Here is a 24,693-nt window from a genome sequence, read left to right as displayed (position 1 = left end):
CCCGCCCTCTTTTTCTCTACAAAACCAGACACCCGCACCCGCACCCGCCAGCAGGTACTAGGCACGTAAACGGGTACCCGCCAATGGGTGCCGGGTACCCATGGCCATCCCTACCCTGTAGGGGTAGTTGAGAAGTCATGGGGGGCACTGTACCGGTCTGTCAATCTGTACTTGGCAAAATCCAAGGATTGGCTGAATGCAACCTGCAAGCAACTGCTCATTTTGAGCCAAATCACTCCAAAAGGGCAGTAGAAGATGCCTGAGAAGCAAGGCTACAAATCTGTTTATTTGGAAGCACTTTCAATAATAATGGTTTTATTCAAGGAGCTTTGGAGTCTAAAAATTGCAAAAATTACATGAATTTCTCAAAGTGCTCAGGCCACGCGGCCAACTTTGTGCGTAAGCCTCTCCCATGGACAACAGTGGGTAGTTACTTTACTTTACGATATCTGCGAGATTTTTGTAAAGTAACTACCCACCGTTACTTTTTGCACCGTTATTGTGAGCAGTAACCCGCAAACAGCGGCATCACGTGTAACGTAGCGGGCCTCTTTTTTTGAGGCCGTTACCAGTAAAGTAACGTGTTATCCAGCGGATAACGCGTTATTGAGCAACAAAAGGCCAAATTGGCCCCATTTTGGCCTTTTATTGCTTGTTATCTTGCCCAATGTCTGTCGCTACGCGCTCAGATATAGTAACAGCCGTCGCAAAAAAAGAAACTCTTGGTGTGATATTGATATCGCACTGCCGTTACTGGTAACAATAACAATAACAATAACGGCCAAAAAACGTTACGCGTTACTGTAGCAATAACTACCCACTGTTGCTACGGAGAGTCCCTTTAGGACCCCGCTTGAGAGGCTTTGCTAAGCTCGGACTTGCTCAACACCCCAATTTCCCAAGGTGGGCAAGTTTTGGCAAGAGTTTAGAAGACTGAGATGTATTTCAAGATCTTTTGCACAAGTTTTAGCAATTGAATAGTGAAAGCAGAAAACAGGCTCAGAGTCATACCTAAGAGCTGAACTTAAAAAGTCCCTCCTGTGCTTGCAGGGTGTGAGCACCCTCCCGCCAGGGAGGGATGGCTGTGTGAACCATGAAACCCCACAGATGACCCCCACCCTCTTCAACAATTGACAAGCCAATGGCACCTTCAGAATCCTGATGACTTTGTACATATTCTGAATTTTTTATTTTTATTTTTTCAAAAAAAGCCATAAATCAGGTTGAAAGCACTTGTAAATTTGGCCAATATTTCACAGGAATTACAGGCTGCTTGCCGGGGCAGACCACCATCACACCCCTTTCACAACCCTCAAACCCCCCAAAATGGGTCTCTTGAAACACGCTTAGAGCATCTCCACCTGGGGAGGTAAACCGGGTTGCTATCCCGCATTTACCAATTCAAACCCAAAAAACACCACCCACCTGGGGTGGCAAACAAGTTTCTATTTTGCCTCTGGAGGGAAAAATTGACATTTGGTTGCTACATCTGGCAACCCGCTAGCAACTCTTCCCAGCTCATCCCCCCTCCAACCTTACCACCTCCAGTACATACAACAACCCTAGTACAGCTACAACCTGCCATAAAAAAAGTCATTGAGAGCAACACAACCTATCAATGACTGGCTTTCCTGTTTCAATTTATGCCCAGTCATTGGGAGCATCAAAAGCTATCAATGACCTGCTGTATATACCAAACATTGAGAACATTGCAAGCTACCAATGACCGGCTAGACTGGTCATCAAGAGCTCTCTCAATGACTATAAAGAGCTCTATCAATAAGTATAAAGAGCTCTATCAATGAGTATAAAGAGCTCTATCAATGACTATCAAGGGCTCTCTTTATGACTATTGAGTGCTCTCTTGATGACTGGCTATACCTGTCATTGAGAGAGCTTGGTCATCAAAAGAAAAATGCCTATTGGGAGCTCTCTAAATGAATGGCTATAGAGAGGTTGGTCATTGAGAGAACTATGACTATCAAGAGCTCTCTCAATGACTATCAAGAGCTCTCTCAATGACTATCAAGAGCTCTATTAATGACTATTGAGAGCTCTCTCAATGACTATCAAGAGCTCTCTTGATGAATATTGAGTGCTCTCTCAATGACTGGCTATACCAGTCATTGAGAGAGCTTGGTCATCAAGAAAACTGAGTAATCAGGAGAGCTCAGTCATCAAAAGCTATCAATGAATATCTCTACACAGGTTGCTCTATCATTGACTTGCAATAGCATTCATTGAGAGCTGTCTCAATACTGGACATGGAGAGCCCTCTTGATGACTGGCAGTCTCTCAATGATTGGCTATACCTTTCATTGAGTACAGTCATCAAGATCTCTCTTGATGTGCTGCTTTATTTTTGGTGACTTGGTTTCTTCTAGTTGCGTATTTATTATAGCACCCACGGGTTTGTGCCAGATCTGCACAGTTTGATATATGCAAAAATTGAGTTGCCATCCCGGGGTTTTAGGAACCAAGTTTTACCTCCCTGGGTGGAGGTGCTCTTAGAAACCTCAATATTACTACTTTTGAAATAGTTTTTTTAGGAATGATAGGCAAGAAGGTAGGCTCCACTCCCCCAATTTCTTTTCTTTTGTAAGATGCTCTGTTGTAGGTGCTACAGGACATTGAAGTCAAAATACGACAAAATAACACAAAAGCCCCAGTGTAAAACCCTGCAACTGGTGGCCCAAAGAAGACTAAACTCTTTGCTTCAGCACATATTTTTTCACCAAGGAGGGATGGGTACAGGGAGTGCCTGGTCACAAGAAATGAATGGAATACAAAAAAAGTAAATTCTAGGATCTCTTGCCCCTGGCTGCTCTGATCCAATCTTGAGTGTACAACAATTCATCCAAAGTTTCTTCATTGAGGTGCATTTGATAATTGTCCAGAACACATCCACTATCAGAGAATGTCAACTTGGACACCCCCAATGTCATTGGAATCATGAGCATTAGGGGGTATCAAATATGAGAAATCCACAATTAGATGTTAAGTTTGTGCAATTAATATTTCTATTTCTCTTTGTGTTTTAAGTCTGTTGAGCTAAGGCTACCAGACTTGTGTAATGATTGTGTATATAAAATGGTAATGTGATGATGATGGAGATGATATAAGATAATTTGTAAAAAATACAACTTGTCCCAAAACTGAAGCCTATTTATATCAATGCCCACCACTGGTGGGTGTGCACAAGTCCGTGAGCGCCTCCTCTTCTGTTGAAGCATTTAAGGAGGCTGAAGTTCTCAGTGCATTTCACTTTTTTCATTCTGTACTTTCCAAGCATAACTCAACGCTTCTTAGGTGTTGCACACTCAGCCCACTGGGCTTTTCTCTTACAAGCATTTAAGAGCTTTTACTTTATCTTTTATTGCTTTTGTGTTTGCCTCTATTAACTCAGCTAGGTCCTTAGTTGATCTTTTCTCAATCTGATTATCTTTCCGTTGTTGGTACTGCTTTTGACACTGGCTGAAAGCAACAGTGGGCCGCTATGCTAAACTATGCTATTTTAGCCCTAATGTTTGGCGTAGCGGCAAAAAGTGCTGGCCTTTTTTGAATAGCGTTAGCACGCTGTTAGCGCCGCTACGCTGCGCTAATTTTCAGTGGCGCTAAAATCACACCAATTTTTGTTTAGTGTTAGCGCTACACTACAGCTGCTACGCTGTGCTATGTTGCGCTAAGGCGCTTTTAGTGGAAAAAAGGCCTTTTTTGCCTCAAAAAGCGCTGTAGCCCAGCGTAGCAAATGCTCTTTTGCGCCCTGCGTGCTTAGCGTTAGCGCCATTGCGTGAATCTGCGCTAACGCTACGCTAAAAGCTAAAATAGCTTTGCACCCTGTGCGCGTAGCGTTAGCACAGATGCGCGCGATTGCGCTAACAGTACTACGCTAAAAAATAGTGCATTTGCGCTGCGCTACGCTACGCTGACAGCTATGGTAGCGTAGCTGACCCACTGTTGCTGAAAGCAATCCAAGTGTGCTCTTCATGTTCCAATGACTGTAGCTTGGGTAGTTGGGGGTCATTGATATTGAGTTTGGACGCTTGGATAACACTGGTCTCATGTGACAGACTTTGTGACACTTCTGGAGATGGCTGAGTCAAGAGCATACAAAGATTGGCTATGGCCATCTTCTCAACATTAGAAACCAGTCAATTAGCCAAAAATGAAATTGTTCACCAGTGGATCCCAAAATGGGGTAGAAGAAGGACCAGCATGTTTTAAAAATGGTGGATTTTTTCAAACCAGTCAATTACATAATTGTGGATGTGGTCATATTTGATACCCCCTATTATTCTGGAAATGATGGGAATTGAGAAGCATTCCCTTCCCACCACCAATGCTGAAACAAGTATGATACATGGAGCGTATCACCAGGAAAAAAAAGTAGTCAGTTGATGACAACTGACATAACACAGCTCTGGTTTCAGCTCCAAAGCTACTCCATCTGCTAGTTCAGGGCTGGCTGGCACACAGCTCAGTGCCCATTTTGGCACAGCTGAAGCCTCTAGCTTGCAATTTTCACAAGCTGCTCCTCAGCTTTGTCCCAGGCAAAGCTGCTGCTCAGCCTTGGCCCAGGCCCAGCTGCCCCTCAGTCTTGGCACAGGACAAGCCACTGCTCAGCCTTTGCCTGAGCAAGAACGGGTGTTGATAGACACACACCCGTCCCCCGGAGGCAAGCCCTCGCCCACGCCCTTTGAAAAGGGCGTGTGAGACCGCACACCCTTGATAAAGGGCGAAAGGGCATGCACACCCCTGTATGGGCGTGCGAGGGCGTGCACGCCCCCACATGGGCGTTCACGGGCGTGCACCATGGCTCGTCGGGAGCTCCTCGGCGGGCAGATGCAAGTATACCTGCTCGCCGAGAGCCCCTCGGCGGGCAGTTACAGATACCACCTCGCCGAGAGCCTCTCGGAGAGCAGGTATACATGCACCTGCTCGCCGAGAGCCTTGCCTGCTCGCCGAGAAGGATAACTCTCGGCGAGCAGGTATACAAACACCTACCCGCCGAGCCTGCTCACCGAGAGCCCCTCGGCGGGCAGGTGCATGTATACCTGCTCGCGCAGAGAAATCCTCGGCGAGCAGGCATACAGATCCCACCTCGCCGAGAGCCTCTCGGCGAGCAGGTATACATACACCTGCCCACCGAGCCTGCTCACCGAGAGCCCCTCGGCGGGCAGGTGCATTTATACCTGCTCGCCGAGAGAAATCCTCGGCGAGCAGGCATACATATCCCACCTCGCCAAGAGCCTCTCGGCGAGCAGGTATACTTGCACCTGCCCGCGGAGAGGCTCTTGGTGAGCAGGCTCGGCGGGCAGGTGTTTGTATACCTGCTCGCCGAGAGTTATCCTTGTCGGCGAGCAGGGATACATACACCATACCCGCCGAGGGGCTCTCGGCGAGCAGGTATATGTACTTGCGCCTGCCCACCGAGGGGCTCTCGGCGAGCAGGCACGGTGCACGCTTGTGCACGCCTATGTGGGGGCGTGCACGCCCTTGATAAAGGGTGCGCGGTCCCACACGCCCTGTTCGAAGGGCGTGGTCGTGGGCGTGCCCCCGGAGGACAGGTGTGCATTTATCAATGCCCGTTCTTGCTCAGGCAAAGGCTGAGCAGTGGCTTGTCCTGTGCCAAGACTGGAGGCAGCTGTGCCTGGGACAAAGCTGAGGATCAGCTCGTGAAAATTGCACTAGAGGCTGGATAGCCAGCTGGAGCAGGTGTCATGTCAGTTGTCATCTAGTGACTACTGATTTTTCCTGGTGTATCTGGTAAACGTTTTTCATTGAAGATACAGACCTACAAGTCCTTTTTTTTGTTTTTAGCCCTGATTATGTGTAGGATGACTGAAAACAAAAAATAGGGCATGTAGGTCTCCATCTTCAATGAAAAACGTTTACCATATACGCTTCATGTATTGTACTTGTTTCAGTGTTGCCACCACCTAAGAATCTTGAACTGCTGGTTGTTATGGGGTTTGCAGATGATATTTTGTGCTTCCAAATACAAATCAAATTTGGCCTCAGGAGCAGGGAATAGCACATCGAATCAAATCAATTCAAGTATTCATATTCAAATTTGATTCAAGTCAAATAATGCCTGGGCAAATTTAAGCTCAAATATTTGAAAAAATTGAATAATGGCTCAAAGGGGCGCGTAGAGGGCCAATGCAATCTTCTTTGGGGCCCAAAGGCCCCAGATGAGTTTGCACAGGCCCTATACCAGCCGCTTTGGTGCAACACAAAAAAAATCTGCCTCTGGCACTTTGAAAAGTGCATCCGCCACTACAAAAGGTGCGTCTGCCACTATGCAAAGTGCGTCTGCCACTTTGAAAAGTGCGTCCGCCACTATCAAAAGTGTGTCCAGCACTCTGAATAGTGAGTCCGCCACTATCAAAATTGCGTCCGTCACTGTGAAAAGTGCGTCCACCACTATGAAGAGTGCGTCCGGCACTATCAAAAGTGCGTCCGGCAGTCTGAATAGTGAGTCCGCCACTATCAAAAGTGTGTCCGCCACTATGAAAAGTGCGTCTGCCACTATGAAAAGTGCGTCCGCCACTATGAAAAGTGCGTCTGCCACTATGAAGAGTGCGTCCAGCACTATCAAAAGTGCGTCCAGCACTATCAAAAGTGCATCCAGCACTATCAAAAGTGCATCCAGCACTATCAAAAGTGCATCCAGCACTATCAAAAGTGCGTCCGGGACTATCAAAAGTGTGTCCAGCACTCTGAAGAGTGAGTCCGCCACTATCAAAAGTGCGTCTACCACTATGAAAAGTGCTTCCGCCACTATGAAAAGTGTGTCCGCCACTATGAAAAGTGCATCCGGCACTATCAAAAGTGCGTCCGGCACTCTGAATAGTGCGTCCGCCATTATGAGATATGCCTCTGGCAATATTATAAGCGCCTTTGGCACCATTATAAATTTGATGGATGACCCCCTCAAAATTATATGGCCCAGAAATGGGCCAAAATAAGTCAAAAACACCAAAAATGTAATTTTTTGGTGTTTTTAATGTATTTTGGAAGTTTTTCCGTTGAATATCTCCAAATACTCGAATATTTGACAAATCGGTATTTGTGGGGCCCAAAAAACGTGTTGAATACTACCGTGCTATGCCCTGCTCAGGAGCATTGAATTGAGATCCAGACATGCTACCAGATATGTATTTGTTGAGACCTGAGAGATCTTTGTCAATATTCTTAACCTTGGTAGTTGAGATGGCTGGAGTGGCTGGCTTGGAGACAAATGATTGAGGAACAAATTGGTTCCAGAGTTATAGGATGGCTGAATTAACCTTCCCCAAAGAATTGTCAATGGCAGATAGCAAAATGGATTTATTCTGAAGACTGTGGCAGAGATAGCAAATCATATATCAAGGGTCTAGAACAAGTCTGATAGCTGCAAGTTCATTTGCTGGATTCCAGTACTTTTTGAACTTATCATTCATTGGCTTGACAATATTGATGAGGCAATGTTCCAAGAATTTGGATCCTCAAATTGAAACCTGAAGAAAAGAAGGCACTGGGGAGATGCTGGGTGTTTGCTACAAAAACTGGGGTGGATGGGTCTGGTTTGAGGTTCAAGGCACAATATGTAGTGAAGGGTTTCACCCAGGTTGAAGGCAAAGATTTCAACACCACATTTTTACCCACGGCAACTTTTGTGTCCCTATTTTTTTTTTCTGGTAGTGGTGGCAGCATACAGATGGGCAGTCCAGAGTTTCAATTTTGTGGTGGAATATCTCAACTCACCCATTGACAAGAAGGTATGGGCCAAACCTCCAGAAGTTATGAAAGCCCCTCCTGGACATGCACTGATTCTGCAAAAGGCAGGTGGTACAGTGCTGGTGGCTACACCTTAAAATTTACCCAACAAATTTGGCTACTCTCCATCCCAATACAAAAATAGCCTGTATAGACTTCACCACCCAGAGGAGGCAGGTTTAGTATGGCTACATGTAGACAAGAGCGTTGGAACAGCCTCCAGTACACTGCCAGATCTCCTCAAGAAATTGGAACTCAAGATTAAATGTTCTCAGGGAATTGACTCAATTGTGGGTCTTAATATTGTTTGATTGGGTGGTGGTTTCCGACTGTTTCAAAAAGAGTTTGTGGAGGGGAGTCTGGAAGATCACTGGGACAGCACTGCGATAGCAGCAACACTGCTTCCAGGAGGTTTCAACACAACCATGGATGAAGATGGAGTGACAGCAGACTCAGGAAACTACCTGTGACTGTCCGTCATTGGGTCCCTCAGCTACCTGGCGGTGGGAATGCAGCCCAATATCTGTTACGCCATGAAATTCCTGGGGTGTTTTGCAGCTAAACCAGGTTTAACCATTGGATTAAACACCTGGTTATCTATGCTGTGGGACACAGTGATATCCAATTGTCTTTGTTGGTGAGTACTGACAACAAGCCTTCAAAGTCTTTTGCAGATGCTTTGTGGGGTGGAGAGTTCTCATGCTCATCATGTGGTATTTTGATCACCTTCCTACACTGCCCTGTTCTATTGGTATTGCACCCTCAACAATCAGTGGCATCCTTGAAATGTCAAGCCAAGTACATGTTGCTGGGGATGGCGACTAGGCAACCTCTATTGGTATAGCACCTCCTACAAGATGTCTTGAGGAAGGATTTTGTAGGTTATCTCTTCTGTGATAACCAATCAGCTATTAAAGTCACCACTGACAATGCATCAAACAAGAGGATGTGTCACACTGATAAAGATTTTTACATTACTAACAAAGTACTCTTTCAAAAAAAGGGTGAGTGGGTATGCACAAAACACCAGCTTGCGGATATATTTACAAAATGCATGCCACCTGGTATTTTTGTATCACTGAGAGAATGATGGATTGATAAAGAAAATCTGTCCATTTTTCCCTCTTGTGTGTCTTTTACATTTCCTTTTGTTTATTTTGTTGTGTTTCATTTTTTCTATTTTTGGCATACTAGGTCTACGGCAAGAGGGGGGGGTGTTGTAGCCCAGAGGGGCTACCGCTAAGCACTCCAAGACTGTCCAAGTTGTGGTATCATCCTCATCTTAGGCTGAGAGCTTATGCATTGAACATTGGTCTCAGTCTTTTGACAACCTTAAGCAGCCTCTCTGGAGATGTTGCGGGGGCAACACTCCAGTAGAGAGACTTGGGTCGCGGGGCTGACAGCATGGGTAAATAACTCAAATCACCTCTTAAAATTAGATTTAAGAAAAGTATCACACTCAGGTGACTATCCAAACAGATGGAATCCATCATTGTCCTGATGGGCATTTTGGGTGATATGTAGCTTTTTGGTACTGTGTAAACCTGATTTTCTGGTGACAAAAGAAAATCCAGTAAAACTTCTCTTCTTGTACAATGAAATCCCTAATTGTACTTTGTGCTATTGGTTTCTTTAGTTAAGGTTGCACCAGGGGAGATATGTTCCCACTCCCCAGGGAGTGCCTTACCGTAACTTTTTTCCATAACTGTGCTGGAGGCCTTTGGTAAAGCAATATTGAATAGGTATGAGCAAGACTGGAAGTCAGCGTGGAAATCAGTTGGAAATCATCCTGAAATAAACCACAACTTGCCAAAAAAACCATCCAGAACTCATCTATAATTCATCCAGAACTCATCCAGAATATAGTCCTTTCTTGGCTCCATGACCAGTGTGTCCTTTCCATGGAGATGTGAAAGGCCCAGCCTGTGATTTTTTCCCCCTCATGTACTCGCGTACATCAGGGGGACAATTGGTGTCTCAAAACAAATTTTTTACTTTTCATGTGGCTGTGAAAGGCCCATCCTGTGATATTTCCACCTCAATGTACGCGCGTACATCAGGGTGACTATTAGCAAAGTGCAAAAAGGTTAACTTGCATGTGCACATGTGAATTTTGAAAAGCAAAAAAATACAAAATTCACTAGATCATTTTCATGAGGAGGACAGGATATATGGCCAAAGTGAATTGGCACCACAATCCAACCTTGACTTAACTCAGACTTTCACCCTATTAAAACAGTTTTTTGTCATTTTTATCAGCCAAATTCAAATTAATTCCCACATTTCCAAGAAGATGGGTTTCAATTTCAATGACTGCAACATTACCACATTCCAAAAATCTAAACCCAATAATACCAAGTCAACTTTTAGTTTAATTTTGTACATCAGGGCATATAATGTGAATTACAAGAGACCCATTTTTTTGGAGGAATTACTTTTGAGAATGGGAATTTTGCTTTGCTATCCTTAAAAATCAGTAAACAGGAGCAATTGATGAGTTGGACTTTGGTGAAATATCATTTCATCATATTTCTTCCTACATTTGTACATAGAAAACAAAAGAATTCTACACAACATTGTGTTGACTTCCAAATCAATTGTGACTGACTTTTCACTAACTTCTCCATCCAATTTACTATTTTGGGGATGGGTTACTAATCCACATCAGGCTCACATCCGTCCAAAACTCACATAAAATTCAGCTCTGGCACTCCCTGGGGAGTGGGAACATATCTCCCCTGGTGCTGGTTGGAAAAGAAGGAGAAAAGGTACAAGAAATTTAATTTGGTTTTTTTACAACAGATCATGCAGTTTGATTATGATGGTCAACAAGGGAGCCCCAAAAACAGCAACTTAAAAATAGATAAGATAACTTTTGAGTTCAAAATTAACAATTTGAATAGACTATTATGGTGTTCAAAATTGCATCAGATTTTTTTACATAAAATCATAAACTGTAATTTTGGCTGGGAGATGTCACTTTAAGCACTGACATCTCCCTGCCAAATATGATTTTATGTAAACAGTGAGATGGAATTTTGAACACCATATATGATGATGGCAAGATGCAGGCCATTATCCATGTTGAAAAACAAATTACGGTTTTCTGAGTTTCTGGGGTGAAATGATTTTCTGCTCTCAGGCCACAAAGCTGACTTTGCGCAAGTCAGGACCCTGGAAGGGGTCTTTCAAGCCGCCTTATGTACGTATCCAAACTTTACAGCCCCTACCTACAGCTACCCTGGATCAATGCATCAACAAAAATATGTGTAGTGACACCTTTAAACCCATATTAATCCTGTACAGGGGTTTAAAAAGCAAAAGTGATGATGGCAGAATAGATAAATTCAAATAACTCATTGTGTACACGTATCTTTTTTTAAAGTTTGGCTGGAGCCTACATAAGGCGGCTTGAAAGACCCCTTCTGGGGTCCTTGCAAGCAAGCTTAACCGAGCCTCTCTGGAGGAGAGCCCCGCAGGGTCTCTGTCTCACAGAAAGGCTTGCCCCCAAGCGGCAAATTCTGGCGTGAGAGCTGACAGACCGTAGTCCTGGCCAGCACCCAAATTCCACTAAATCAATGCCTACACATTTTTCACGCAACATACGGGGTCATGAGTAGCACGGCCTTGTAGCCTGGCTGCTTGCGCAGCCATCCATCCATCCATCATCTATCCATCTCCCCAGAGCAGTGCTAGACATCCTTTCAAAAAACACAATGAGCTGTTTTCCAAAAGTCAAACTCTTGTTTTTTTTCACTCCTGTACACTCCACTATCCAATAAACTTGCTGTATCCTACCTGTACCGTGACAAAAACATAGTACAGAAGCCACCATAACTGTACACTTTGGCATGTGTACTTAGCTCTTATGTACTTGCCTCGCATGTACAAATGTACGGACAATCCAAGAATCTTGGTAAGATGATGTTACAAGCTTTGTAACTTCAAGACCGTTTGAGTTAAAGACATGTGATCTATGTAGGATTGAAGGCGAGATGCAGGCCTTCAATCTGGCACCAGGGCGGCCTGATTGGCCCACAGGAGGCAAATTTAGTGTGGTGTTGAAGTTTGACACCAGCCAAATGGTTGGAGGTGGTCCTCAGCGCTCACGCCAAATTTCCCCGCTTACTCCCAAGTCCCTCCTTCGGAGGCTCGCGCTTCGCGCGAGGGGAGCCAGCCTGCCAACTCAGAAGGGAGGACTGACTAAGTTCGCCTCGCAAGTCCCTCTACTAGGGGTAGTGGGGTTGCACACGCCGTCCGCGCCTCTCTACCAAACTGGGTACGAGGGACTCAAGTCAACTTTGCTGCCCCTTGTACCACTTCAGGTCACATACATATCCTGTTCGCCACGAAGGCCTTCTCAAGAAGGCCGCTGCTCTGTGGCGGCCCTCTGGTGGGTCTGGGGACCACTCGGCTGGAGCTATTCGGGTGGCACGCTACTCTAGCGTGGGCTACCGGATAAGTGCTGCCTGCGGACGTGACCGCCCTACGTAGCTCGGCAGATTCTCTGCTGACTGTGAGACTGCCGATCGACTTCAGGCTCCCGTGGAGACCAGGCGTCTCTAGGCGTCAGCCGGCCACCTCACATAGTACCGCTTGTGTGTAGAATGGATTTCAAGTTAGGGGAAGGGGGGAATAACATTTCATCGGTTGGCAGGCTTGGCTCCTTTGGCTTGTTGTTTAGATACCTTGGGAGCAGTTGATTTGCCCATGGGGGCTTTGACGGCCTGAAAGATAACAAGTTGTTCAAGTCAGAAAACCAGGCAGCAGAGGAGCGTGATAAGATACTGACCGATTTCTTGGCAGCCTCCGCTTTCTTCTTTTTCTCTTCCTTGGCTTTTCGGATAGCCTCTTCCCTTTGGGCAGTTCGGACCTGAGATGTGAAGGATAGGATTACCTCAGATGAGAGGAAAATGATTTCTGTGGGTTTGGAAGCGAGCTTACCTCAGGCTTTTGGTTTCGTCGGGCAAGAATGGTAGCAAGATCGGCACCAACGATTCCTCGCTGAGCTTTGATGGACTTCTTGGACCTCTTCTTGGCCACTTCCTCAGTCACACCCTGGAGAGAAGCGGGAGAGTCAAGGGGACAGATCTGGTCAGATGGTTGAAATGTGGAGAAGTGTGCGGAAGTCGGCTGACCTTGCGTCGGACTCTTCGGAAGACAACGGTCCATGATAGCTTTCGGGGGTTCTTGCGGTGAAGGTGAAGGCTTTCCTCCTTAGACCGAATAAAACGGTAAACTTTCGAGTCTTTTTGGACATAGAGTTTACCCTAGGTGGTAAAAGCAGAGCAACAGGTCGGAGGAATAAGTGATTCTTTCCAAGTCGGACGAGGGAGGAGTGAGAGCAGGCAAACTTTTGATGGGTAAATCTTGTATCCGGAGAAAGAGCATGTTTCGACCTTCATGACGCCTACCTTGAGCGGAAAAAGACGTAAGGTACACGGGTGTCAGTCGGGAGCTCACACAGTGGGCGAGGGAGTGAGTAGGCGGCTCGGATGGGCGGGTGATTCGTTCGAGGTGATGGATTATTTACCTTTGGTGTGAATCCGTCCGATCAGAGGTACTTGGGTCGGCCCGGGCGTGTCATGGGCCATTCGGCGGCTGCTCCCCCCGATTGCTTGGCCCCGTGGCCCCTACAACCCTAGTTGGGAGTCTCACCAGAGCCGGGCAGCCCGAAGCGATCACCGCTGCGGCCCGAGCTTACCAAAGCCCGCGGCACCGCCAACCAAGCGGTGGGCCCCATTTATGGCTGTCGGCGCCAGCCCTCATGGCGCGCCTAGGTGCGCCCGCCCCGCACCCGCGCACCTAGGCGCGCACTATTTCCTGAAAAAGGGGTCCGCGCGCCCTCAGGAATACAAGTTTGTAAGGAGCTGGGAAAGGATGACATTAAAAACCAATTGAAACAAGTCCCAGGGCCATAAATGATGGAGTTTGAATCACCAATGGCCCTGAGAATATAAGTTCGCCAAGGCTTGTGGAGGGTGCTTCTCACTTGACTCTTAGGAAGCTAGGTGGCCTTCCACCTTGGCCTCATTCATTGATTTGAAGTCCCAAATCTGCTTTAATATGCTGCTAACTAGAAACTTGCCTGCTGCACCTGATTGGTTGAAGCCAACAGTCTCCCATGGACCAAAATGGGCTGGCTTCCAGATGACCAATCTCTGAAAAAAGTCAAGAGTACAAATAGCCAATTGCACATATTGTAACAAAATCTCCAACCAAACAAAATCACACCTTAATCTATTTGTGCACATTAAGGATACTATTACTTCTCAAAATCTTCCTGCCAAAGACAGATATGCTTTTTTAAAAAATGATTTCAAGGTTGAAGAGAAAGAGTTGAGAAGTAAAAGTTTTGCTGCCAAATCCTCCAATCAATGCTGAAACCAATACTATACACAGAAAGTATCACGGGGTTTTCTACCAACTTGCACAGCTAAAAAACATTTTTTTTGGATTGCATGAGCCCTATATTCAAATAGGTCAGAAAATAATCTTCATTGGGATACAGATACATGAAAAGATACATGCCAATACATTGCAGATACAGTATCTGTTTCAGTGTTGCTCCAATGACAACAATGGCCAGATATCTGTTTTGATCCCCTCCAATAGCAAGTGCAGCCAATCAGTAGAATACTACTTCCTTCCATTATCAAATGATGAGACGCAGATACTTCACAAGTGGCCCTCAAGTGGGTTGTCAAAGCTCTTATTAGCTGTAATCTACCATTTACAATTCTAGAGAATTATTTTCAAGAATATCAGTCTGAACTAGGACAACCAGGTCATTGATGTTGATACAACCAATACCAAACCCAATGAGGATTCAAACTGGGACCCCAAAGACCACACCAGTGTTGATCTACTTGAAATTGTATGATTTTACCAAAAAAAAGACTTCATGCCCCCGCACCCCTTGGTGCCCCCATCCAAAAGTGCTTCTGTTGGTTTGGAGGTGCCAGCTGGCGCGCACTTTTTCAAAAGTGGCACTGACAACCATACAGTTGCAAAAGGCAATCCGCTGTCACACTTTTTTTACAGTCCTGAATGTGAGGGGCCAAAATTTGGTTCAACATTTTTTTGGGGGGCACCGGCTTTTTGGAGTGTGGAATCTCCAAATACCCAGCAGGCTCCATTTGTGGATTATGATCACACCCTTGTGGCCTCCAGGAACAAATACACTCAATAAACTGCAACCTTGATTGGAGTCTTCAATAGCAAGAATCATCTTTGGTTTGTCTGTAGCTTATTGCAAGAAATCTCACACTTGCAAGACTTTTCCTACCTGTAAGGCTCTGATCAAAACATTAAGGCAATCCTGCCCTCTGATCATCATCTGAAAGTACCACGGGCGTACCAAACAACAGATCTCAATAGGCTCTCAAGTTGCAGGGATCTCCACCTTTCTTCTTCTCCAGAGATTGACACTGAACCTTGGATTGTTCAAAGATCTCAAAGTGACTCCAAACCCATAAACTCTTTGTTGCTGGCCTTGGTGATGTTAAATCAGGGGTGCTGGTACTGATAGGATGACATTTGGATGTTGAATTTGGAACAACTTCAATATCTTCCATATTTACATGTCTCAGTGCGTGGAACTAGAGATGGACAGGGACAGTCCAACACCACTGCCAGCATAATTGGCTGGGTTGAGTTTATCCCAGTTAAACTGGGATGCACTCAACCAATTTAAACTTGGTTGATCTCAACTGATGGAATATAAATATAAGGTACCCCCCTTGGTTTTATATTTCATTGGATGAGATCAACCCATTTTAAATTGGTTGAGTGCATCCCAGTTAAACTGGGATGAATTCATCCCAGACAAATATGCTGGCAGTGCACCTACAGGGATTCCAACAAACTGTAGAGTTTTTTATATATGTATGGAGTCTGGAGGCCTGTTTGCGGGCATACCCGTCCAGGCTGTCTAAATCAAGCCATTTTGCAGGTAAACCGTACAGGATGGCAGGTATGTGCCCATCTAGACGGGAGGTACCCGTGCCCCGTCAAGCTAGACGGGTAGCCCCGTACCAACGGGTATCTGTCCAGGATGTCTAAATTTGGGACACGCAGGTTGGGTATGCCCTCCGGGCAGGGGAAGGGATACATTGAAGCTGCCAGGTACCCCCACGGGTTCCAGTGCTATTGCAGAGTGGGATTTGGCTGTCAGTCTCAAGTGCATTGAGGAAGTGCCTCAACACACCATAAGGCCTCAAAGAGAGGGAAGAGCTATGCTCATTGGCTTCAAATTCAATGCCAATCCTTGGGATAACAAACTTGCTATTGACAAACCCTCTTCAGCAATTGTGAACAAATTTATTGTTTGGGGTGTTTGGTCCCCTTGTAAAAAATTTCTGTCAAAGGTTTTCAATAGACATGTAGGCAAATAGTTCTGTTTTTCCATAAATTTGTAGAGCATTTTTGTGAAAAACCAAGAAAAAATTATATTAAGAACGCAAAGACAAAGTGAAAGTGTATATCAACAGAAAACAGAAAGCCCAATTTTAAAATCAATCCAGAATGTAACAATCAACAAAGCAGCGTGAGTATTCCTGTCGCCGCCAGTGAGAGTAGGGAGTTCCAGTAGAGTGTGCTGGACCTCAGCGGGAAACGATTGAAAGAAGCATCCGAGTAATATCCATATCCACGGTTGCCAAAGCCCTGGAGATTAAAAGGGGCAGTTAGTCTCTTGGAAATGTAATCAAAAGAAAGGTCAGCACTCACTCCTCCTAAACCGCCACCAAAGCCCAGACCTAGGCCGGCCCCGCCCAAGCCGCCCAAGCCGGCCCCGCCCAAGCCGCCCAAACCGCCCCCGCCCAGGCCACCCAAGCCACCCCCAAAGCCTCCAAGGCCACCTCCACCAATTCCTCCGCGGTATCCACCCCCGCCCAGACCGCCGCCGTTGAAGCCTCCGCCGTATGGATCGCTCTAAGGAAGAAGAAAAACAAAGATGCAAGAAAAGTTTTTGTGTTAGATTCTAGTGTCTTTGTCTGGTGAATCGAGTGGGTGAGTGCGCTTACGGTAAGGAATTGGGGAAATGAACTGGTTTGGGTGGCGCTCAGGACTATCAATACCAGCAGTGGCAATCCGAACTGGCAGAAGAGGCTTCCGAAAATCATCTTGTCCTGTCGGGCTTCCTTGTTTTGTAAATAAATAAATAAACCGAGTGTAATATATGGTATAAGAAAGTGGATTAAAAGGGCAACGCGCTGCGTCGACGAAAGAACAACTGAAATAATAAAGGTACTTGGAGGGTCAGGGAAAGTTTCGGTGGAGGATGACTGTCTGAGGGATAGAAGCAGAAGAAGAACGAGGAGGAGCAGTTATATAAGCAACCAGATGTAAACCAAGGTAGCTTTGGCTGGGTGCGGAGTGTGCATCATCGTCGTCATCATCGAGCTTCCAGACGGCCTGGTCAGTTGTCGTTTCCTAGGAAATCTTCGAGTCGACGCACTGGACCGGCTGTGTAATTTCGTATGGACACACACATACACACATACTCGACGGCCAGGCCGGACCGAACAAAGGCCACGCACTCTCGGGAGCTCTCCTGGGCCGTGGCCGTTTCCTGGCAGGCTGATCTTTTCTTGATAGCTTGGTTTCCTTTTTCCTCTATTTCTCGCTGAGTTACATAAACGCGGAAATCACTTGCTTTTTAACGATATTTTGTGAAACAAGAAGCTCAGCAGAGACTTGCACATCAGCAGGCGATTGAGGAAGAAAAACAACAAACGCGCTTCGAGGCTGATCGGAAATTGCAGGAGTGACGCGAAGAGGCGGCTGTAGTTAAGCAAAAGTACGAGGCAGAGGTAATGATTTTCGTCATCTTGTTGCTCTGTTTCTACCTATCTTTCTAATTGTAATACCATTTTTATCGGCATCCTCTGCACAAACGCATAGCTGGTTCTTTGTAAAGAGCGCCAAGAACGCACGTTAGCATTAGAGAGAAAGGCTGTGTCTTGGAACGATTGAAACAACAACCGATTGAAGATTATAAACAGACGCACGAGGAGCTCAGACGTGCTCAAGAAGAACAGCTGCGCAAAGAGTTGGAAGACGCAAGGCACAAGATTCTAGAAGAAAGGGCTTCCCGGAAAGCTTCTCTTGAAGCAGAAAGGGAGGCCATGCTCCTGAAAGTGAAGCAAGAAGCCCAGCTTGAATATCAGAAAAAGCTCGATTCTCATCTTCAACTTGGAGAAGAAACTACCGAGGCACTGAAAGAAGTCTTAGCCTAAGCAGGTTTGCTGCCCTACCTTCATGTTTACTCAAAAACGTCTTCCTCGCTTACTTAGTTGAATCTTTCATCTGATGAGGTACACACCGGGACGATTGGGGCGCCCCCCGAATTCAAAGCACAATCGCAAGAAGCTATCAAGAACCTGCGTAGTATTCCTATTTCCAGCTGCCCGCGCTCTGAAAGATCAGCTACTCAAATTTATGGTATTCAAAATTGCATATGCCACTGTTTACATAAAATCATAAAGCCCATTTTGGCTGGGAGATGTCAGCGAGGGGGTTTCAAAATTGATCCAGGAAGCGTTCCAGGTCGGAGTTTCCAGGAAAAATGAGCAACCTGGAACGCTTCCTGCGGACCTGATCTCCTTCTTCCTATGCCCTTCCAGGACATCCAGGAAAACAGGAAATCAGGAAATTAAAAGAGGACAAAAGAGGATAAATCCCACCTTTCTTCTCAAACCCTGGACCCCCGCCTTTTTTTTTGACACCCCTACATCATCTTTCCCACCACCGCACACTAACTTCGAGCAAATGGTTGTACACCGCCCGCCATGCTAGAAAGTACCTCCCGCTCAACAGTGATATCAAGCAGTCGAGACTCAACCCAGAGGAGTCCCTCCCGGTCGACAGCCATATAAGGCAGTTGGCCGGGAGCAGTACCTCCCGGTCGGCAACCACATACATACAAGAGTTGACCGGGAGGAGTCTCTCCCGGTCAACAGCCATAAAAGGCAGTTGACCGGGAGCAGTAACTCCCGGTCGACAGCCATATAAGGCAGTCGACCGGGAGCAGTACCTCCCGGTCGACAATAACATACATACAAGAGTCAACTGGGAGGAACCGGGAGGAGTCCCTCCTGGTCAACAGCCATATTGAGCAGTCATCCGGGAGGGACTGGAGCAGTAGTACAGTACCTCCCGGTCGACAGCCATATAAGGCAGTCGACCGGGAGCAGTACCTCCCGGTCAACAACCACATACATACAAGAGTCGACCGGGAGGAGTCCCTCCCAGCCAACAGCCATATCAGGCAGTCATCCGGGAGGGACTTCTCCCGGTCAACTGCCTTATATGGCTGCCAACAGGGAAAGTCCCTCCCAGTGGACAGCAATCAGAGCAGTCGGAATTGTTGCAGTCTGAGCTAATTTGAAACTGCTGATGAAAAGAAAAAAAAATGCACAAGAGAGTCCGATGAGGTCAGATCAACTTGTGGTTGCGTGGGGGGAAGGAGCTGGTCCTTTGGGGACCCCAAAGGCATGGGACAAAATATGTTCAAACTGATAATCATTTCCAGGTCTTGTTCTTCTGGGTTCAAATGCAGGAAGTTCCTCTTTCTGGGGGTCTCAATGTAGAACCTCCAGGAATTATTTTTTGGCTGTGTTTTGGCTTTCCTGGAGTTTGGACCTGGAACGCTTCCTGGATCAATTTTGAAGCCCCCTTTTAATCATCGGCCGGTAAAACTTCGTCTCTCAATCCAACCTTGGATTCCAAAACATCGGCTTCTAATGAGGTCTGACGCGACAGGCCTGCAGATCCACAAGCTCAACGAAGCTCGTCCGAAGAGGAAAACCTCAAAAAACGGGCCACCAGCATCAGCCTCATCCTCGCCAGACAACAAAGAAACTGAAGATGGAGACGGCCCTGACGGGCTGGCACTGGAATTGTGTATTTAATTTGATGTCCGCTAATCATTATGACACTCCTAAACTATCCACTTCACACACAACTTGCAAACGGGTGACAAAATTTGAATTGCTTTGTCACCTGCCATTCTCAATGGCAGGCGCAAGAGCAAAGCACAACATCCTCAATGGCCGGTTAGCACCGGCCATCAAGGGGCATACACACCTCCCTTTATGGCCCATCTGTACCATCCATCAAGAGGAACATACTACATTTTCTCAATGGCCGGTCAGTACCGGCCAACAAGAGTAAAGCACTAGTTATACTCTCAATGGAGGCCGTTGAGAGGTTATATACACCTACCTCAATGGCCTGTCAGTACACCAGCCATTGAGAGGAAATCACTAAACTCTCAATGGCCCGTATTGGCCGGCCATCACAAGCAAAACTCACATGTGGATGTGCATACACATCTCCCTTGATGGCCTGTCAGTAACGGCCATTGAGAGGAATATACTACACTCTTGATTGGCTGCACTGATTCAACAATGCATCCTGATGCATCTATTACGCTACAGTTAGTGTTTAATACCCTAATTTAGCGGTTTTTTAGCGCCGCTACCCTAAACTAAATTGTAGCAGATGGACTATTACATTTACAGCTAACTCAGATTGGGCAAAAAAGGGCAATTTTTGCTGCAAATTACAGCTAATTTAGCGTAGCAAGCTGCCACCAGGGGAGATTTTGACGCACTCTCCAGAGAGTGCCATACCATACCCTTTTTCTGTAACTGTGCTGGATGCCTTTGGTGAAAGTAGTGTAAGAAGTAATGAACAATGCTGGAACTCATCCACAACTGATCCTGGATTCATCCATAATTATCTAGAAGTCAACTGGAACTCAACTAGAACACAGTTGAAAGCACTAAAACACAATGGCCACAATCCTATCATAATTTGATTTGAACTGTTTGTTAATTGAGATGAATTCTTGGTGTTCAATTCATATTATTTACATGCTCATGAAGGTGTTCATTGTTTTCACTTTGCTAATGTAACCCTTGTGTGTGCTCATACAATTTTGTTGCAAATTGCAGGTTGGGCCTTCTGCAGATCAACAACATGTACTCCCCTGTTAGAATGATTTGAAAGGCCCATCTGAATTGGCATATTTCCATAAAAAAAGGCAGTTATCATCTAGAATTGAGCCAAAAAAAGATGGAAATAGGGTGGAAATATGATTCAATTCAAGCTTGGAGGTGTGTGGTACCAGATTTCAGCTAGACATCCTGGCCTCTTAATGCATATAAGCTTGCAAGTTGTTTTTGTTTGTTTTCCAATGTCTCCATGCACTTGCATGTGAGCTGCTTTTGACTTCACCAATGTCACCTTTGTGTACGCGCGTACATTGGGGTGACAGGTCACTGGAGGGGCCTTTCAAAGCTCCATGACAAGTACAAACTGGTCAGAAAGCCATTAAAGCCCCAGCTATTCACATTTACATTGTGTGAAACCCCTTGCACATAGATAAATTGATCAAAATAAATTCACCATGAAGTATTAACCATTGGGCATTAATTAACAATCATTATATTATAGGTTGCAATCAAGTAATTATATTTAGAGAATGAAATGGTTCTATACAACATTGTACAAGTTCACATGTCAATTCCGCATCACTTCTGACACACTTCCCATTGACTTCTGAAGAATTTATCAATCATTTCCTAATCCACATCTGACTCACATCCAACCCAGAAAAACATAAAATTAGACTCTGGTACTCTCTGGAGAGTGCATCAAAGCTCCCCCTGGTGTACTAATTAGCTTTAATTTAGTGTTGGTGGGTTTTTGCAAGTTGGTGTTATGCTAAATATTACAGCCCCAGATTATTAGTGACAAGCGCTACAATTTAGTTTTAGCGGCGCTAATTACATAATAGATGCATTTTTGACTGACTAGGGAAATTGCGGCTGCGCCGCTGCTACAGGATTTTTTACATGGACATTACTCATCAAGTCTCAACACATCTTATGCAGAATGCCCTTAAGGAATGATTCAAAAAGTAAGAACTTGCTGAAAAGGAAAATGAGCCATGACCCAAATTATAGCTAGCTCTGGAAGTAATGTTACATGATAGTTAAATGCAAGTTTCATCACAAAAAATGACAGATGAAATTGATAAGCAATGAACACAATTTGGTTATATTGAATGGAGCCCAAATGGACAATGAATGAATCGGTTGGCGGAGAGATGATACTGCAAATGAAATTACAGGAACGGCAAGACACACATTAAAAATTATGAATTTTGATTGTGATATGGTTTTGTAGGCTTGTCTTTTAACCGTTAATGTGGATGCCCTAGCAAAGCACACATTTTCCCAAAAGTAGTAGTTGATAATTCAGCCAAATGATCAGGGCATTATAAAACAGATTTATGAGATACAGTAATGCTCATGATTCAATGATTTCTGCTTATGAAAATTCAACATTGGGTATGCAATGAGCCCAAAAACAGCTGTTGATGATGCGTCAACAGGTTGCGCGTAGATGATTGTGGATTGTGAATTTTTCCCAAGTGTGCACATTTAGAGCTGTTAAACAGACAAAGAAGTGAGAGGTATCAAAGATAGAAATACCAAGGTCTGAGTTTATGACAGTGCACGTGACTATTGCGCGCTTCATTTATCAACAAACAGCGGACAAGAAAATTGTCTATCAGGTGGATGTGATTTCAAAAATTGTGCAAGCAGAATTTCCTATTGCAAAGGTGTTGCTTTGTGGTGCAGGTACCAAATTCAGAGATACATCTTGATCAGGTCCAATTATTTTTCCAACAAAATTTCCACTTTTCCAAATGCAATCTTGAATAACAGAGCAAGTCAAATAAAAAGTCCCCAGAACTTGAAACTTATTGACGGATAAAGGCATACATATTAACATAATTTCAAAGCAATGCAAAAGACACATTTGGATTAACCTCTTGAAAAACTTCACTTATTTTCTGGACCCCATTTCCACTTTTCCAAATACACTTGGTGCTTCGGCCGTTTCCGCGCGGAAAGTGCCGATGGTACACACGCAGCTCCCGGCTCACCGGTACCGTCCCCGTCGGGTCTCTGTCTCCAACGACACCTCCGTCGCGCCTGGTTGGGTGCGCCCCTGCGCGAGCGTGCTTTAGCGAGTTCCGCACCGCATCCTCTACATCAAGGAGTCCCCTCCACCCGAGAACGAGTCCGTTGTGCAGTTCACAATCGACATCAAATGAGTGTGGCTGCTCAGATCCAAGGGCCAACAGCCCGCCGCGGTCAAATTCGTCTTCCTACCACCGCTGGCCATCTCTGTCGATGTGCTAACATTTCGCTTCAGATCAGCCAGTATTGTTTTGATTAGCTTCTGTGTCTCTGGATGGATCATTTTCCTGGCCCCACTGAAATGAACAAAACAATTTTACAACCTGAGTCGAGTTGATTGACAAGATCATTAGTTAGATGAGGAAGAAAAACGATGATGATGGTGGTGGTGGTGATGGAAAGGATGGATTGACGGACTCAGTGAGAGGGTCTAATACAAATTTCCGTTCGACGATGCCGATGTAAGGGATTGTCAGGTTTTCTTGCCGGGCGATGTCAGAGTTGTACAATGTGATGTTAATGACGATCGGACACGAGCCGTTTGCGGCATATTTTCGAGGATCCTGCCTTAATCAGCCTCAATTCCTTTGATGAGTATTAAGAGTTCGTGCAGCAATAGTGAAACGGATATCTCAAGGGAGACAAATGATCAAATCAGGGTACACACTCTTTTTTCACTTTCTCTTGCTCTTAAGGAGATGATAAGGATAGACAAACGTTAAAAGCCTTGCTGAGGAGCTCAGGTTGGTTGGTGACATACATGGGTTTGGATTGATAGACAAAGCTTGAGTCAATTACATGGGTTGAAGGATGGTGGGTGGAGAGGGAGTGGAAGCTCTGGAGCATGTTGTAGATGTTTATTTCAAAGCGGTGCAAAAGTCGCATTTGGTTTAACGTCTTGAACAGCTTCACTTAATTTTTTGGACAACATTTACTTTTCCAAATGCACTTTTTTAAAAGCAGAGCAAGCCAAAACATGTTGAACGGGTAATGAAACATAATTACAAAGCAGCGCAACTTTAAGATTGGATGAGGTGCGGACTACCTGTTTGACAGGTGCAATTAAGCGCGGTGGTAACTTGCATATGTGACTATGCGACAAAATTGCTTTTCACAAATAGCAAAAGGCAAAGTCCTGCTCCAATCATGAGTTGCAGCCCCCCAAATGGAAAAGAGCTCCCTATTTGACAAAGGAACTGGTAAGGCTGCTGGGAGGTAATGACTGCGACTTTGGGAGATGTGTTGGCCGACGGTTAGATGATGATTCCTTTTCCAATGGGTTGCAGACGGGTGTATCCTATTTTGGTGTCAGTGGAGGACTTCCTGCCAATCTGGAAACCCAGATTTTCCCAGATTTTGCAGGGAAATCTGGGCAGATCTAGGATTTGGGAAGATCAAGCCCAGATTTCCCCGCAAAATCTGGAAAAATCTGGGTTCCCAGATTGACGGGAAGTCCTCCAGTAATGGTGAAGTTGGGGTATGGTTGATAATGTGAGGGCTTTGTAAAATGTGGAGAATATAAAAATTGACCATTTTTTACTGAAAAAGTAATGGATCAAAGCTGAGGAACATGCACAATCTGACGGTTTTGGATTGTGTTTGGCCAGATTTGGAAACGGACTGGTCTCTTCTGCCGCTGAAGGACCCGGGCTTTGCCCTGCTTTTGGAGTAAATTCACATTTCTGATGATGATTTTGGAAATGTGATGTACGGAAAACTTGCGCTTTATCATGGTTTTGTCGAAATGTCCGGACAACTTTTAGCGACCTGCATTTGGAAATGATGGCGCGTTCAGCTGGATATTTGTCTAGCTCCAGGAGGAAAACTTGCGGCGCGCCGAATATAAAAGGAGCCGATGAAGGAGGTGTGTGACGGTCAGGCCGCTGGGAGGTATTGATTGGCTCTGCTGTAATTGTCGTCCTCCCAGTCA

The 24,693-nt window shown here is 45.4% G+C and overlaps 3 protein-coding genes across 3 annotated transcripts; all 3 read right to left on the bottom strand.

Moving 5' to 3' along the window:
- Positions 1 to 12,404: 12,404 nt before the first annotated feature.
- Positions 12,405 to 13,355, bottom strand: PtA15_15A227 (uncharacterized protein; the record flags this gene model as incomplete). The annotated part of the gene is made up of 6 exons (XM_053163412.1): positions 12,405 to 12,488; positions 12,554 to 12,634; positions 12,706 to 12,819; positions 12,900 to 13,031; positions 13,116 to 13,171; positions 13,295 to 13,355. The coding sequence occupies 6 exons, from the start codon at positions 13,353 to 13,355 to the stop codon at positions 12,405 to 12,407; spliced, it is 528 nt and encodes a 175-aa protein (XP_053027390.1).
- A 2,941-nt stretch (positions 13,356 to 16,296) lies between these two features.
- On the bottom strand, positions 16,297 to 16,886 carry PtA15_15A226 (uncharacterized protein; the record flags this gene model as incomplete). The annotated part of the gene is made up of 3 exons (XM_053163411.1): positions 16,297 to 16,428; positions 16,492 to 16,695; positions 16,788 to 16,886. 3 exons carry the CDS (start codon positions 16,884 to 16,886, stop codon positions 16,297 to 16,299), a joined length of 435 nt encoding a protein of 144 aa, XP_053027389.1.
- Positions 16,887 to 23,079: 6,193 nt separating this feature from the next.
- On the bottom strand, positions 23,080 to 23,609 carry PtA15_15A225 (uncharacterized protein; the record flags this gene model as incomplete). The annotated part of the gene is made up of 3 exons (XM_053163410.1): positions 23,080 to 23,086; positions 23,181 to 23,326; positions 23,481 to 23,609. 3 exons carry the CDS (start codon positions 23,607 to 23,609, stop codon positions 23,080 to 23,082), a joined length of 282 nt encoding a protein of 93 aa, XP_053027388.1.
- Between the last annotated feature and the right edge of the window lie 1,084 nt (positions 23,610 to 24,693).

The sequence above is a fragment of the Puccinia triticina genome, chromosome 15A, assembly GCF_026914185.1.
Source record: "Puccinia triticina chromosome 15A, complete sequence".
NCBI lineage: Eukaryota > Fungi > Basidiomycota > Pucciniomycetes > Pucciniales > Pucciniaceae > Puccinia > Puccinia triticina.
The sequence above is the reverse complement of the archived record's forward strand: the minus strand, read 5'-3'. Positions and strand labels throughout refer to the sequence as shown.